The 14,596-nt window shown below is 64.7% G+C and overlaps 1 protein-coding gene across 2 annotated transcripts in view; it reads right to left on the bottom strand.

Annotated features, from left to right (window-relative positions):
- The window catches only part of ANKRD13B (ankyrin repeat domain 13B), a 19,883-nt gene extending 5,287 nt beyond the window's left edge, over positions 1–14,596 (bottom strand). The window contains exons 1-10 of one of the 2 annotated variants that reach the window (XM_043499234.1): positions 14,248–14,596; positions 4,639–4,774; positions 3,244–3,368; positions 2,937–2,982; positions 2,377–2,520; positions 1,403–1,592; positions 1,161–1,227; positions 632–713; positions 408–472; positions 140–270 (exon numbers count right to left, since the gene is read on the bottom strand). In XM_043499234.1, the coding sequence (XP_043355169.1) occupies positions 140–270; positions 408–472; positions 632–713; positions 1,161–1,227; positions 1,403–1,592; positions 2,377–2,520; positions 2,937–2,982; positions 3,244–3,368; positions 4,639–4,774; positions 14,248–14,436 (1,175 nt within the window). In that variant the 5' untranslated portion in view covers positions 14,437–14,596. The remainder of the gene's footprint in view (positions 1–139; positions 271–407; positions 473–631; positions 714–1,160; positions 1,228–1,402; positions 1,593–2,376; positions 2,521–2,936; positions 2,983–3,243; positions 3,369–4,638; positions 4,775–14,247) is intronic. The other variant, XM_038376139.2, reaches the window with a different exon arrangement.

Here is a 14,596-nt window from a genome sequence, read left to right as displayed (position 1 = left end):
TCTCCCAGATCAGCCTCCGGCCTGCTCCTGCTCTCTCTTCCCCAATCTCCTTCAGCAGTGAGTTCCACCTATCCCCAGCCTTCCCTCTCTTGATGGGGATCCTCCTTTGCCCCAGGTTTCCTGGCGGGCCCCTCCTTACTTCTGCATCTTGGTGGTGAGCTCCATGGGGCGTCCCATGTCTCTGCTGCCTAGCTCGAAGCTGGGGTCAAAGTACTCCTCGGGGGTGATGGCTGTGGGGTTGGTGTGGCTCCGGGTCTGCGTGATCAGCGTCTGCGCCGGGACGAGCAAAGGCCTCGTTAGCACAGCCAGGCTGGGGCTGCTCTACCCAAACGTGGTCCCCTCGCCTCCCCCAGCTACTGGGGCTGTGCTGGTTCCAGAGCTGCCCCCCAGCTCAGCCCGCTACTCACCCCATTGCTGGGCCCCACATGCTGCTCGGCGATCCCCAGGAAGGACTGCAGCGGGGTCTTGCTGCCTGCAGAGAGACGGGGACAAAGCACGGGGCTGTGACACCAGTGGCTCCCCGGCTGGGGCAGCGCCAGGGCCTGCCTGCCTCCCCCAGCCAAGGGCGGACGGGAAAGTTATGGGGCTGTGGGGGAAGAAACAGGGCCCATCCCCCGGAGCCAGCCCTTACCTTTGCTCTTGCCCTTGTGCTGGTCGGAGAGGTGCTCGGTCCGCGTCCGTGTGATCAGCTCCACGTTGGACGCGCCGTAAACCTGCAGGGAGGAACCCGAATGCCAGAGGCTGCAGCTCTCTCTGCCCGACAGCCCCCCAGAGGTGTGCCCCCGCCAGGGGCTGGGCTGGCAGGAGGGGGCAGTGGCTCTAGCCCCCTGTGTGGGCGCTGTGACCAGGGCTCCTCAGGCTGCTATCCCTGGCACTGGGGCCCTGGTTGGGAGCTAAGGCCCCACTGCCATGGTCCGGCCACTCTGCGGACAGCCAAACATGGGGCATTGTGGCTCTGCGCCCACCAAGGAGCTTTGGCTGGGGCCAGGTGAGCCCTGCTGGCGAGGAGGCCAAGGGGTGACCCTGCCTTTGTGCTGAGTCGGGTCCCGACATGGCTCCCCCTGCCCCTCCCAGAGCTGGGGAGGGGGCGCTTGCCTCCCCCTGCTGCTGCCCTGTGCCCCCCTGCCCCAGGCAATTGGCAAGGCCACCCTGCCCCTCACCTTGGCCTCATACCCGTTCACCACCTCTGTCTTCTCGCTCCGCCAGCCCAGAAGCCCCGTCTTGTTCCTGACAGCGACAAGGCAGCCGTGAGTGACAGACCCCCGGGGGATTAACGCTCAGCCCACCCCCATCTGCCAGGCTCTGCCCAGAACCAGGGACCCGGGGCACCCCTGGGCTGCAGCAGAAGTCGCCTGCCTCCCAGTCCCCTCCCGGAGCCTTCCCCTGCCCGGCGCGTGCCCACCTCTCGAAGGCGATGTTCTTGGTGTCGAGCTGTGTGGTGACAACGGGCGCGGTGAGCCGGCCCATCACCTGCTCCTCGGTGGGCTGCACGGCAGCCAGCAGGCCCTCGCGGTCGTGGCTGGCCAGCGCCAGCGTCTCGGAGTACACCACCTGCCGGTCGTGGTCAATCTCCAGCACCACCGCGCTGGTGTCTGCCGGAAGGAGACCACGTCAGCACCTGGCCCCAGGGCCTGCAACTCTGGGGTGGGGCTCCAGAGTGGTGCAGGGGGTGCAGGCTGGGGGCATGTAGGACTGCAGGAGGGCCGTGTGTGCATGTGCCGAAGCCTGCCTGAGTGTGCCCGTGCTGGATCTCCAGGTGTGTCAGAGCCCCCCTCCCTGGCAGCGAGCAGGGAGCCAGGTGGGCTACCCCCCCTCCCAGACATCAGCACCTCCCCCATCCATAACTGCCCCTCTGGCTGCACGAACCCCACGCTCCCCCTCCACACTGCTGTGTCTGCTTGCCAGCTTCAGGCTGCCAGCCGGCAGGGAGGCATCTCCCTCATGCCACCTGGTGTCTAGACGAGACTTTTCACTCCTCCGCCCAGCCAGCAGGATTAGACCTCTGCGACCCTCGTGCCAGGGGAGCGGGCAGCAGCCAGGGCATACAGCACCCGCCCCAGGCCCGCAGGGCTAAGCTGGGCCTTTCCAGAGCACTACCCAGCCAGCAAGGTCCCCCCCCACGCGCCCCGGCACCTCCTGCACAGGGTCACCCCAGCGACCGACTGCAGCGCAGGGGGAGCAGAGGTGGCTCATCCAGCTGCAGGCAGGTTGGGGGGTGGAGTGCACTGAGGGGCCGGCGTGGCCCCGCTGCAGCGAGATGGGCATGTGCATTATCAACAGCCGGTGCCCACGGGCTGCCCCGGGCAAGGCTGGGGGCCATGGCCCTGCTGCCCCAAGAGCCTTCTGGCACCGTGCTGTGCCAGGGGTCATGCCGACCTTGTCCCCGGAAGACGAAGCTGCGGTTTCCCCGCTGCCAGGTCATGTGGTCAAAGCCAAGCAGCGTCGTGTCCACACGCAGGTTCTGGCCGCTCTTCCACACCTTGTAGGTGTCGCTGGGGCAGATCTTGGAGACCAAGGGCACTGTGGGGAGGGCAATGTTAGGGGAAAGTCCCCTGTGGCTAGAGCCACCCTGCAACCCCTGTCATGCTGCCTTGTGGGGTGGTGGGCAGGGGCGTCCCGCCGGCCTGGGACCCATTGCTCCAGGGTCCCAGGGGCCAGGTTTGGACAGGAGATAGAATTCCCCAAACCATCACATGGCCAGAGCTCTCCACTGGGGGGGAGCAGGGTGAGGGGGCCCAGCAGGTGAGGGGAGAGGCAATGGGGTCCCTAGCAGGGAGGAGGCAGGTGGCCCTTGGACTCAAGGGCTGCCTGGGGCCGTCACAGGTGTGGGTGAGCACCAGGTCCGGGGCGATGCGAGGGGTGTCCATGGGCATAGGGGGGGCAGCAATAGGGTGAAAGTGCTGGGCCCAGCCTCCCCCGGTGGCCCCAGAACTTACCCCAGCTGGTGAATTCCCATTTCATCTCCACGTAGAAATCCTGGGCCTGAGGAGAGGAGAGAGAGTCCGGGGTTGAGGGCACCCAGTGCCACCCATAGGATCCCCTCACACCCAGCAGCTGCAGGGGCAGGGAGCCAGGAGTCCTTGGTGTGACCATGTGTGAACCCTGCCAGCGTCCCCCTACATGGAGCTGACGCTGGGCACATGAAGCCCACTGGGCAGGGCCGGGCAGGGGGCCCATGGCCCGGGAAGCACTGGCTCCTTGCGGTGGCCCAGGGCAAGAAGAGGGCGCAGGCGGGGCCTGTACCTTGCGTAGCTTCTCCAGCAAGATGGGGATCCCGGCCAGGCGCTTGACGGCTCGCTGATAGTCACGGTACCGCAGGACCAGCTGCACCAGCTCCAGGTCGCGGGTGCTCACTGCCTCTTGGAGCACTGGGGGGTCAGAGGGGGGTATCAGGGGCAGCGGGCAGTGTCCCCTCTGCCCATGTGACCAGGAGAGCCAGCCCTGCCCCAGCCTGCACCGGGGAGGGTAGCACCTGGCCAGGGTACCCTGTCCTAGACCAGGGAGGCACCTGGCCTGGTCCTCTGGCAGTGCCCCTGGGCAGAGCTGGACTCCTGCAGCTCTGTGAGGCCCATGGGTTTGCTTCAGTCAGGGGGGCGTCAGCATCGGCCATTAGGGTCCCCCCTGGGGCTGCCCCCCTCTCACCTGCCCTGAGCCACTGCAGGAGCACAGGCTGGCTACCTGCACGCGCGGGTGGAGGTGCTGGGAACGGACACTGCAGGCCTATACAGCACCTCCACAATGTCTGCCAGGAGCCCTGGGGGCTGCTGTGTTGGGTGGGGATGGTACTGAGGGACTCCAGCTGAGGGGCTGTGCATTGGGATTGGGAGGCACCAGCAGAGCTGGGGGGATGGACAAGGGGCTGGGCTAGCAGGGGCTGTGGGTTGGGATCAATGTTCCCTCTAATTTTTTATGTTCATATGCGGAATGAATTTTGTTTTGTGCACCAATATGGAGGTGATGTGTGGCGGGGGTGGGACCGAGGGGATTGGGATGTGGAAAGGGGCTTAGGGCTGGGGCAGAGGGTTGGTGTGCAGGGGATGAGAGCTCTGGGGTGAGGCCAGGGATGAGGGGATTGGGGTGCAGGCTGCCCTGGGGCTGCGGTGGGGAAAGAGGCCTAGCAGGGCTGGGCTGGGCCGGGGGAGGGACGCCTCTCCCCATATGTGCGGCCCTTGATAGCCTGTTGCACAGCCACGCAGCTTACAGAAAACTTAGCTTGGGATAGGGGGGCACCGGCAGAGCTGGGGGAGCCAGGCGGGCTAGCAGGGGACTGCAGGTCGGGAGTGAGGGGCACCAACAGAGCTGGGGAAGCCAGGGTGGGCTAGGGGCTCAGCAGAGGTGGCTAGGGGCAGGGTGCCCAAGTGCTCCTGCTCTTCAGCCCCCACCTGCACTGCACAGTGACCTCCATGAGCTCACACCAGGCGCCTGGTTGCTCTGTCACCCCCCCCACCCCACCCCCCGTGCAGTGGAACTGGTCTCACTGGTATCTGTTGCCTGTTAAGTGCCAGCCCCTGCAAAGCTGGCTCTGGTGCCTAGAAATGGCAGCATCCCCAGGTGCCAGCCCCCCGGCACAGGAGAGGTGGGGCTGCTGCGGGCCCTGGCTGTCAGCCTCCCCCCGGCGTCCCAGAGCCGCCTGCCCACCTGTCCAGCCGCTGCGGTTCTCCTTGCCCACATCAGCTCCGTGCTGGAGCAGGACCCTGGCGCAGTCCAGGTGGCCCAGTGTGGTGGCGAGGTGCAGGGGTGTGCGGCCCCGCGGGTCCAGCTGCTCAATGTCCACCTGCCAGGAGAGCCCAGAGAGGGGCTTAGCTGGGGGTGACCCCGGACAGGGTTCGGGTGAGCAGCCTCAGCAGGCCTGGCTGCTGCTCCGGATGGGGCTGCTCCCAGCCATCACCATCTCTGTGGGGCGCTGGGACCTGGGGCCCCCAGAGTCTCAGTGCTCCGGGGGGAGGGTGGGGTGTAGACCCTGCTGGGTTTGGTGGGGGAGGGCACAGAGCTGCCCAAGGAACCGGCTGGGGAGAGGCCCTGGCCTGGGAATTTGGGGTGCAGGTTCCTCTGGCCAGGGCCAGCCATTCGCCCATTGGTGCCGTTTGTTCTTTGTGGGGGGGGAGCCCCATGCAGATGAGCCAGTGTGAGACCCGGTGCCCTGGGCTGGCTGCTTCTCTGGCCAACACAGCACCGGACCTGGCAGATGGGCTTCAACCCAGGCCCCATGGGCATCCCCCCTGTTCTGCCTCCAGGAGCCGAGCAGTTTGAGCCCGAGCGCATTCAAAGGTAGCCCTGGAATGGGTGAGATTTGAGCCCCCGATCCCCACCTCCCCGCAGGGCCTGGCTTTGAGCTGGGACCTGACCAGCCCCCGGGCAGCTGGTGAAAGTCAGGGGAGAGAGGCTCCAGGCCCACAAGTGCAGCCCATAGGGCTGGGGGTGAGTGACCCTGCCTGGGCCCAAAGGCCTTCCCCAGCTCCAGCTCTGGCATGAGCCCTGGGGGCTCCCTCCTGCACTGCGGGGGGACGTGATAGGGGAATCCCGACAGCGGGCGGGAGGACTGACAACAGGGCACCTTGCTGGGGCAGGGAGGTGCTGCTGCTCCCTGTAAATGCCCCGGTCCGTGCAAGCAGCACCATCCTGGGGACAGCTGCCCAGATGAGCCTGTTCTCTCCCCACACCCAGCGAGGCCAGGGGAGTGTGATCTCTGGGGCTCAGAGTGAGGGGGTCCACGGCCTTTATCCCCATGAGCACCGGGCTGCCCAGCCAGGTGAGGAAAAGCTGAGTTCTGTGTGGCAGAGCTAGAGCTATTGGGGGGTGGGGTCTCCTGTATTGGGGTCAGCAAAGAGCATCCACCCCCTGCTCCCATCCCATCCCATCCCTGCTGCCCCGGCTGGCCCAGCCTGTGTGCAGGGAATCAGCCCATGCCAGCTGAAGGAGCCAACATGGACTCCTGTGTGCCAGGCCTGGGCACGCCCTGCCCAAAGCTGCAGGGCGGGTGGTCAGAAGTCTCCGGGATGCAGCCAGGGCAGGGCACCTGCCCCCGCAAAGCACATCTCCCCCTGCCTCCAGCGGAGAAGGGCACTCAGCCTCCTCGGCCCTGGCTGGGTCAGCCAAGGAGGGGCCAGTCATGCTGGCAGCTCTGGGGCATGAAGGACAGCACTGGGCTAGCAGCCCCTGAGTTCCTTTGGAGGTGGGCTGCGGGGCAGGATTCGAACCAGCACCCTGCTGGAGGGGCTCCATCCCCCCCCAATACACACACCAGGGGCAGCCCTGGCCCAAGCACTGAGCTGATGTCCCCTCAGTTAGGTAGCGAGCTGGGGAAGGCGTGCAGCTGTGCTGGGCCCAGGACAGGAGAGAGGTGGAAGGGTTAATAGCATTTATTGGCCCAGCTTCTGCTGGTGACAAACAAGCTAGTGAGTCTGTCCAGACCTCGGTGGACTAATAGCACAAGGCTCCCGCTCTGCAGGCAGCTCCATTCCCATCCCCTGCTGCCCCCCCCCCAGCCCTTCCCACTGAAAGCCCAGCAGCATCCCCAGGGGAGCGCCTGTCACATCCACTTCCCGTCTGGCTGCCGAGGAGGCCATGCATGAAAGGCACATGCCAAGCTGAGAAGATGACAAGCTGAGTTTGCCAGGTCAAGGGGCAGCTGGGCCAGCCTCCAAGCCCTGGTGGGGGGAGAGGATGGCAGCTCTTGTGAGTGCCATGCCAGGAGCCATGCTGGGGATGGGGTGGGGTGCCAGGCCACAGGGCTAGGAGGCACAGGAGAGGGGGTCTGACCCTGCAGGGCGTCCTGTGAGAGCCGGGGGGGAGCCCCACTCCCTGCAGAGCCTGGCCCCAGGGTGGAGGGGGGCCCAGCAACACCCCTACTTGCAGGCACAGCGAGCCCAGCTCAAGGGGCAGTCTTGCCTTTACCCCTCCAGCCGCTGCAGAGAAATGGGCCCGACGGCAACCCCAGCCCCCAGCTGCCTGGAGCCTGCGGGTTCCAGGCCCATCTCTGCTGCCCGCCTCGAGGCGCGGGCACAATGGTGTTGTGCGGCGCTGAAAGGGTTAATGGCTTCTGGCCTGCAGGCCTCTGATGGCCACTCCCAGGTGCCAGCTATTTCCTGAGCATGCCCTGCCTGCTGGGCTGGTCCTGCAGCCCATGGGGAGTGGGAGGGGAGGCCCAGCTGGGTCTGCAGCAGGAGCCAGCCAGTGCCCCACCCCGTGCTGTGGGGTCAGGGCCCCGCTCTGTGCCGGGTTGGGCCCTGGCTGGAAGCTGGTGCCCGGCAGAGTTGTGATGTGATGTGATGGGGGTGCATGTCAGGAGGTGGCAGCTAGCAGCTCCGGGCCAGTGTCTCCTCCAGCCCCCCGGCTAAAGGCACAGGGACCCTGAGAGGAGACCTGGAGTGTGGGAGCCCCCCCCCGAGAGCAGCGGGGGGCTGCAGGTTGGAATAAGGAGCCCAGTGCCTGACTTGGGTGAGTGGGGCCCCACCTTTCCTGGCAGCTCTGCCACAGGGAGGCTCTCTAGGAGCATTGGGGGGTGGGACCAGGTTGCTTGGCGACAGCGTCTCCCGGGAGCCGCTCCCCCACCAGTGCTAATTGCCCCACACTCCTTTGCCGGACACTAGCTCCCAGGGGCCGATTCTTGTTGCTGAGAGAAACTGTAACCCCCGGGGGGGGCAGTTGCACTGCTGCCAGGCTGCCCAGCCCCCTGCCCACATGCCCTGGCACTCTGGGGGGCTGTGTCAGGAGAGGAGCCCCCAGCTCAGTGCCAGGGGCTGAGGACTGGCACAAACGGCTCCCTCCTCATCCCCAGCAGCTGCCCCAGGCTCCCTGGAGCAGCCAGTGTGGTTGGATGCTGCCAGCCATGCTGGGGCGTCTCCCACAATCCTGCCCAGGGAGCAGAGCTCGGCCATCCCCTGCCATGCACCTCGGGGGTGCCCCAATCGCAACACTGGGGAGGGAGGAGCCTGCAAGGGGTCTCGGCCTCACCCCGCCCAGGCAGCCGGGCTCTCCGACGCTCAGGTCTGACTTCTCCATGCCCTGGTTCCTGCTTCGGTGCTTCCCATGCATATGCCAGCTAGATCCAGCTGTTAACACCCCCATGTGCTGCTCCTGTGAGCCCCCCCCAAACCCACACTGTCCCTCCCAGCCCAGCTCTGGTGCTAGAGCCCTAGCTTTCAGGGCCAAGCCTGGCCCAGCCATGGCCTCCCCTCCACCCTGCCCTGTCTTGGATGGCAGAGGCCTGGCAAATGTAGCTGTCCCGGCGGAGGGGCACGGCGCATGCTGCCCCTTGGCTTGGCCCGCAGTTCTGAGACCCAGGCACTGCCAGGGGGTGCCCCAGAAACAAAACCGGTTCTGGAAGCAGCGCCTCCAGTGTAGCGGGAGCTGGCATGTTAATTAAACGCTCTCCAAGGTGATCACTCGCTGGCTCTTAATTGCTCTGATGAAAAGGGCTCTAACTAATTAAAGAAAACACACACCCCAGCCCTCCAGCTGGGAGCTGGTTAATGCAGCTTCCCCCCACCCCTGGCTGCGGGAGCCGGGCTTTCCTGGGGGCTGGGCCCAGTGGGGGGCTGCCCCAGGGAGGGGATGGCACACAGGCCCCTCACTGTGGACCAGGAACCAAAGCTGGCTCTTGGTGCCTTGGGTGTCAATCCAGAGTCACACCATTTACACCAGGGTGACCAATCAGGATGTGACTGGCTGGAAGCAGAAGCTGGGTGAATGGCAGCACTAAGTGCTAATGCCCAGGCTTCCCACCCAGCCAGCTCTCTGCTCCCAGGCCATCCCCACTTCCCTGCAGCAGCCCCCCCCTGCATGCATGGACCGGCACTGCCCCCACCCAGCGCCGTCCATGACTACCCTGCTCACACTGCTGCTGTGTTCAGCCTGTTTACTGAGGACCCCGCTTGGGCCTTCTGGACCTGGGGGGCCAGCCCCAAGTGCTGCTGCCTGGTCCCCAGGCCGGGGGGGATCTGTGCAACACCCGGCTCGCATTGCCTGGGGTGGGAGAGGCTCTGAGGCAGCTGCGTGGCTCCTGCCCCTGCTCATGGCTGGTGAATGGCAGCGTCTCTCGCCCAGGCACCAGGAGGATGGGACTCGGCAAAGCAGATTATTGTGGCCAGATAGGACCAGCAATCTTGGCTGCAGGGGAGAAGGCGCTGCACAAGGGTGGTGTCAGCAGGCCATGGCCACAGAGAGAGGGCGGGGGGACATGGGGATGTTACAGGCCCTGCACGGCCAGCCTGCCTCCTTTGTTCGTGGCTGCGTTTGGCTTCGCCCAAGCCTGGCAGTGACTTGTTCATCAGCCGTTAGCTGCAGGCTCCCTGCATGCCCACGGGGCTGCAGGGCGAGAGGCTGCTGGAGGAGCCCAACCGCCCAGCTGGGCAGACAGCAGAATGGGGGGGCTGGGACTGTTCATAACAACTCACTGTGCCTCCGGGCCAGGGTTCCTCTGGGGGGGGGGGGCCTTCTGTTTGTCCCAGATGGTCCTAACGGCCCTATCGCCCTGAGAGCCGGGGGCTCTGTCCAGAGCCATGAGCCCAGACACCACTGCCCTGCCCACCCCAGGGCCCTGGGGCTGGGATGTGGTTCCCCGCTGCCCCCCATACATACGCTGAACTGACTTTGCCTTCCTGCAGGGCTGCTAAGGGCCAGCCTTTGCCAATGGACAGCTGGGGGCAGCTGGCTTCAGAGGGCACCAATCACCGTGCCCGCCAGGAAAAAGGAAGGGTGCTGACCAGGGCATGGGGAGGGGTTATTGCAGAGTTCATCCTGCAGCCTGAGATGCCAGTTTCCATTGACGGGTGCACGGGGCTGCCCTGGTGCTGGCTGGGCAGTGCCAAGGGGGGAAGAGGAACTGTTTATGATTCCTACTGTTTAATCCACAGGCGCTGCCAGGCTCCGCCCAATCAGAGTGGCCATGCCAGCCGGCTCCAGCCCAGCCCACCCCTCAGTGCCAGCCAGAACCTGCCTCTGGCGAGTCGAGCTGTGCCCCTGGTGTCCCCCCCCCAGCTGGCCAAGAGATGCGGGTGTAGCCCCGTGACGTCTTCCCGGAGCTGACAGAGCAGGGCTTGGCCGCTGCTTGTGCCTGGGGAACTCAGGCTCCAAGGCCGTCCCCACTGGCCAACCCGTCCAAGCAAGAGTTGAATGTGCCCTCAGGCTCAGCTCCATGTTCTGCTCCCTTCCCCACCCCTTGGTGCCTTGCCATGTATTGGGATCTGAAACATGCTCCAGACGCCTTGTGGGATTTCCCAGGGGGAGGGCTCGCCTCGGGGCAGGGAATCCGTGGGGTAGGAATGCCAGGGCTGGTCTTGCAAGCAGCCATCCAGATCCTTTGGCTTTGCCATAGCCAAGAGGCAGCAGGGCTCTCCAGAGCACTGGAAGGGGATTCCCTCACTGCTGCCCCAGACCCCTCCCAGTCCTGGCTCCATGTTGGCAGCAGGAGAGTGTGAACAGTCCCCCCCACCTGGGGCTTGGCACAGAGCGATCGGGGAGCTGCGAGTTCCAAGGTGAGCCCTGCCAGCGACAGTGGAGAGGGGCAGCCAGGGCCAAGACGGCTATGTCCCGTTTGCAGGGGGCCCAAACATAGGTGAGCTGGAAGGAGGCTTGGGGCAGAGACTTGGCATGGCTCATCCCCGCTGGTATCTTCTGCCCCGAGCCCCCCAAACCCAGCTCAGCCTGACTGTGGTGATGCCCGGCACCATCCCAGGGCCCCGACTGCTCTAAGCCAGGTGTTCACCGCTGCACTCGGAGCTGGGCAGAGGGCACAGAGGGTGAGATGCCAGCACTCTGTCTGTACTGCCAGTGGTGCCACCCTGGTGCCAGGTCCACGTGTGTGACCTCAGCCACATCTCTCAGGCCTTGAGCTCTTGGAATCTGGGCTGGATCTGTCTGGGCCTCAGCCTCCCCACCCAAGGAGTGGGTGCTAATCATCCCTTGGGCTCACCTGGCTGGCTGGGGCTTTCATTGCTAGTGTGATACATTAGATTGCCGACTCCTGGGGGCTGGGACCGGATCTCACTGCCCAGCACACTGGGGCTCAGATCTCGGCTGCTGCCCTGGGCTGGCTCTGGCTCTGTAGCCGAGTTGGGCTCCAGCAGCCAGCACTGGTCTTCCCTCTGCATCGGGGGGGTCTCTGGGGCCTGGCTAGGAGGGGATGGAGTCAGCCCACAACTCTCGCCGCTGACTGCGGCACCAGGAATGACCTGTGCAGAACTTGACAACCAGAGAGTTCCCGCGGGCAGCACACCACGCTCTCCTCTTCCAGCCGGACCGTGAATTGCAATGCCCATGGCAGCCCCTCTCCAGGGGCCAGTCCGTGTGAACTGCCTCCCTGCCCCACACAATGTCTGGGACTCCTTTCCAGAGGAACCTTTGCCTAGGCAGGCTCCGGGCTGCCTCTATTTAAGGGAGCCCTAACCTGACAAAATGCAGCTCGCCGGGGATGCAGCCAGAACTCAGCTGACACAGCCCCTGCCCCAAACAGCTGCTCCATGGGCCCCACCTTGCACCCTCCCTGCGGGGGGTAGTGCTCGCTACTGGCACGCAGGCTGTAGCCTCCTGGAGGAGCCCAGGGATGTTCGCTGGACTGCGGACAAAGCGCCAAATACGGAGCAGGCAGGTTGCCCTGTGGCAGGCTAGTACGGGAAGGACCAGTTGCCCTGGAGCAACTGGAGTGAGGCTGGGGGGCTGCACGGTGGGCTGTGTTTTGGGAGAGGCCGGATGTCTCGACAGGAGAGGCACAGCCCGACATTCTGGGCAGGATGCAGGCAACACTGGGTGAGGGTGTCTGCCCTGCACATGGAGGAGGTCAGACGGGATGATCACAACAGCCGCCGTGGACCAGAGACCCTGCTCGGACCTGCCGCTGGTGCTACCCGGCTTAGCACCGTGGGCAGGCAGGGGCCTGAGAGCTGCACCCCGAGCCCTCCAGCAGGGCACTGCACAAGGCTCTTGTGGGCACCAGGGGAAGGGCATTTAAGCCAACCTCCAGCCCAGGCAGCTCCTACCAACCAAACCTGGTTTTACTGCTGCCTCTTCCAGCTATGTCTCAGACAATGGGGAGAGACCTCGTGCATCTTGGAGAATTTTTCCTTCAGAGGAAAAGCCACTGCGATGTTCCAAAGACATAAGTTACCAAGCGGGGCATAAAAATCCCCTTTGCTATTTCTATGCTCTCCCGGTCCGTTCTGGGCACGGGGAAATGGCCAGCACACACTTCGTCAATTTAGCCGAGATCTCCGCCTCCCCGAGCTGCTGCTAAAAATGACCCTGAATTACAAGTGAAATAAAACGCAGGAGATTCCCCCACAGGCTGCTCCGATCAGGAAAGAGGAGAAAACAGGAGCTCATACGTGGCCGCTCCATTTCCATGCAAATCACAATTAGGCCAGGATCTCTCCACAGCTGCCAGCTACAATACAGACGGGTGTGGCACCAGCCAGTCAAGGTAAAGAAAAGCCTTGCAGCCATAGCAAATATCCCAGCCGGAAGAAGATGCGTCAGAGGCGGTTGTACGTCTCATTGTAAAAACAACGAAGGACCTGATCCTGCAAGGTGCTGAGCGCTCATGGTTCCTGGGCACCAGCAGGATCTGCAAACTCAGGCATCGTCACACACACTTCACACAACTTCAGCCACACGGAGTTGTGCCCTGGCACAGAGCGGGCAGGCAAAGGAGGAAGTCGGGATGCCCGAATGCAGAACTGCCGGGGGTTTGCCATTTTCCCCACAACACCATACTATTGTTGTAAGGGAGACAGCTTTGTGCTGCTGGGGGAGGGGGGTTAATTAGTTGAATAACAGTGACAAAGAAACCCCCGGCCCCCCTCCAAGCTGGTAAATTCATATTTTGACACTGTGGAAACCCAGCTTAATTATCTGCCAGGGCCAGCAGCCCCAGAAGCTCATACTCTCTGCCTGGTGTAAATGTGTTCACCAGAGCGTGCCCAGGACAAGCCGTGCTGGAACGCAGTCCTGACACGCACACTGCCCGTTTCCCAAGGTCCACGTCCTGGCTCTTGGCAGGTGTTGATTTTACCACAGCAGAGGCAACTGCACCTCCAGCTACTCCAGATTAATTGTGAGGTGAAACATATATCGAGTGTCTATAACAAACCACCCACACCAGGTTGGAGAGGAAAGAAGGAAGAGGGGCCCGCGGCCTAGTGCTCATCTCCTCCTAGCACCCCCGCTCTCAATGAGCCATTAACACCCACGCTGGGAGTTTCAACCCAGTCCAAGGGAATTAGGTGACCAGCTTCCACTGCAATTCCCTTGGATTCGGGTGTGGATTTCTGTAGGGCCAGGCAAATTGCAGCCTCAGGTGCAAGGTGATCCTTGGGAGCATGTGTGAAGGGGACTGCATGCTCTGAGGCCAGAGGGACGGTATGTGCCCTGGGATTTCGTTGTGCCAGCTGACGGACGCGGGAACTGCTCCGGTCCCATGGTGACGGGCGCTGGCACAAAGCCCTCAGCCAGTCGCAAGCTCCCAAACCCAGGGGGCGTTTGGTTGGAAAAAGGTGGCAGAGCATCACTGACAGTGGCCACCATCCCCCACAGGCCATGAGCCAGGTGCTGAGCCATCTCAGTGGCTGGGCTCCTGATAGAGGTGAACCAATTGGTCCCAAGCTGGCACCCTGCTCTGCGCCCTTTTCCTTAGGCCTCGAGTACCCTGGCCCTGGGACATACCTCTCTACAAATACTCGGCACCCCAGGGTGCGAAAAGCCAGCGCTCTGGGATGCCCACCCTGCAGTGCTTTGCCTGCTGCTTTGGGGTTTCTGTCGGCTGCTTTCCACGCTGGCGTTGCCCAGGGCACGACAGCCAGTCCCTGGATCCCCCAGCCCCGGTGAGGGGCCATGGACAGTTTCTGGGCAGAAGGGCTTTTGGGGGAGGGTCAAATCCTACAGCAGGATCCCCAGCCCCCTCCTCGCCTGCCTTCTGGCACCACTGCGCTGTTACCTACCCCAAGTCCTAGCGGGCCCAGGGCCAGCCCGCCACGGCAAAGACCCCGCTCCCCCTCCCCCTGACCCACTGCAATGGGAGGCTGCCTGCAGCCGCCCAGCAAGGGCCCTGCCGGCCGCAGCCTGGGAGCCGGGGAAGCCCCACGTTCCCAGGGATGCTGCTGCGGGGGGTGCGGCGCTTCTGTTGCATCAGCCCCCCCCCCCCGCGGCCCCAGCACTAGCCCCGTTGCCCCCCAGCACCGTCCCGGGCTGAGCCGCTGCGGCGGGGCTCGGTGCCCCCCAGCCCGGCGCTGTCCCCGCCCCGCCGGCCGGACCCACCTGCTGGGTGCTGAGCTCGCGGTCCAGCTCGCGGGCTCGGTTGTGCCAGACCAGGCGGTGCAGCGGGTACCTGCCCTCCGGCCGCGGCCCGGCGGCGGCGGCGGGGATCATGCTGTCGGCGCGCCGGCTCCGGCGGCGCAGGGGCGAGGGGCTGGGCGCAGGGCTGCCGGCGGCGCGGGGCGGAGGCATGTGGCTGGGAGGGGACCCTTGGCGCGCCGGGCCCGGCTCCGGGGCTCCCCGAGAGGGGGGCGCTCCCGCGCCGAGCGCCGGGCCCCGGGCAGCGCTGCGCGCTCCGCCCGCGCACACAAAGGGAAGCGCCCGGCCGCGCCGCGCCGCGCCGCGCCGCGCC

The sequence above is a fragment of the Dermochelys coriacea genome, chromosome 17, assembly GCF_009764565.3.
Source record: "Dermochelys coriacea isolate rDerCor1 chromosome 17, rDerCor1.pri.v4, whole genome shotgun sequence".
NCBI lineage: Eukaryota > Metazoa > Chordata > Testudines > Dermochelyidae > Dermochelys > Dermochelys coriacea.
This window is presented reverse-complemented; position numbering and strand designations above follow the sequence as displayed.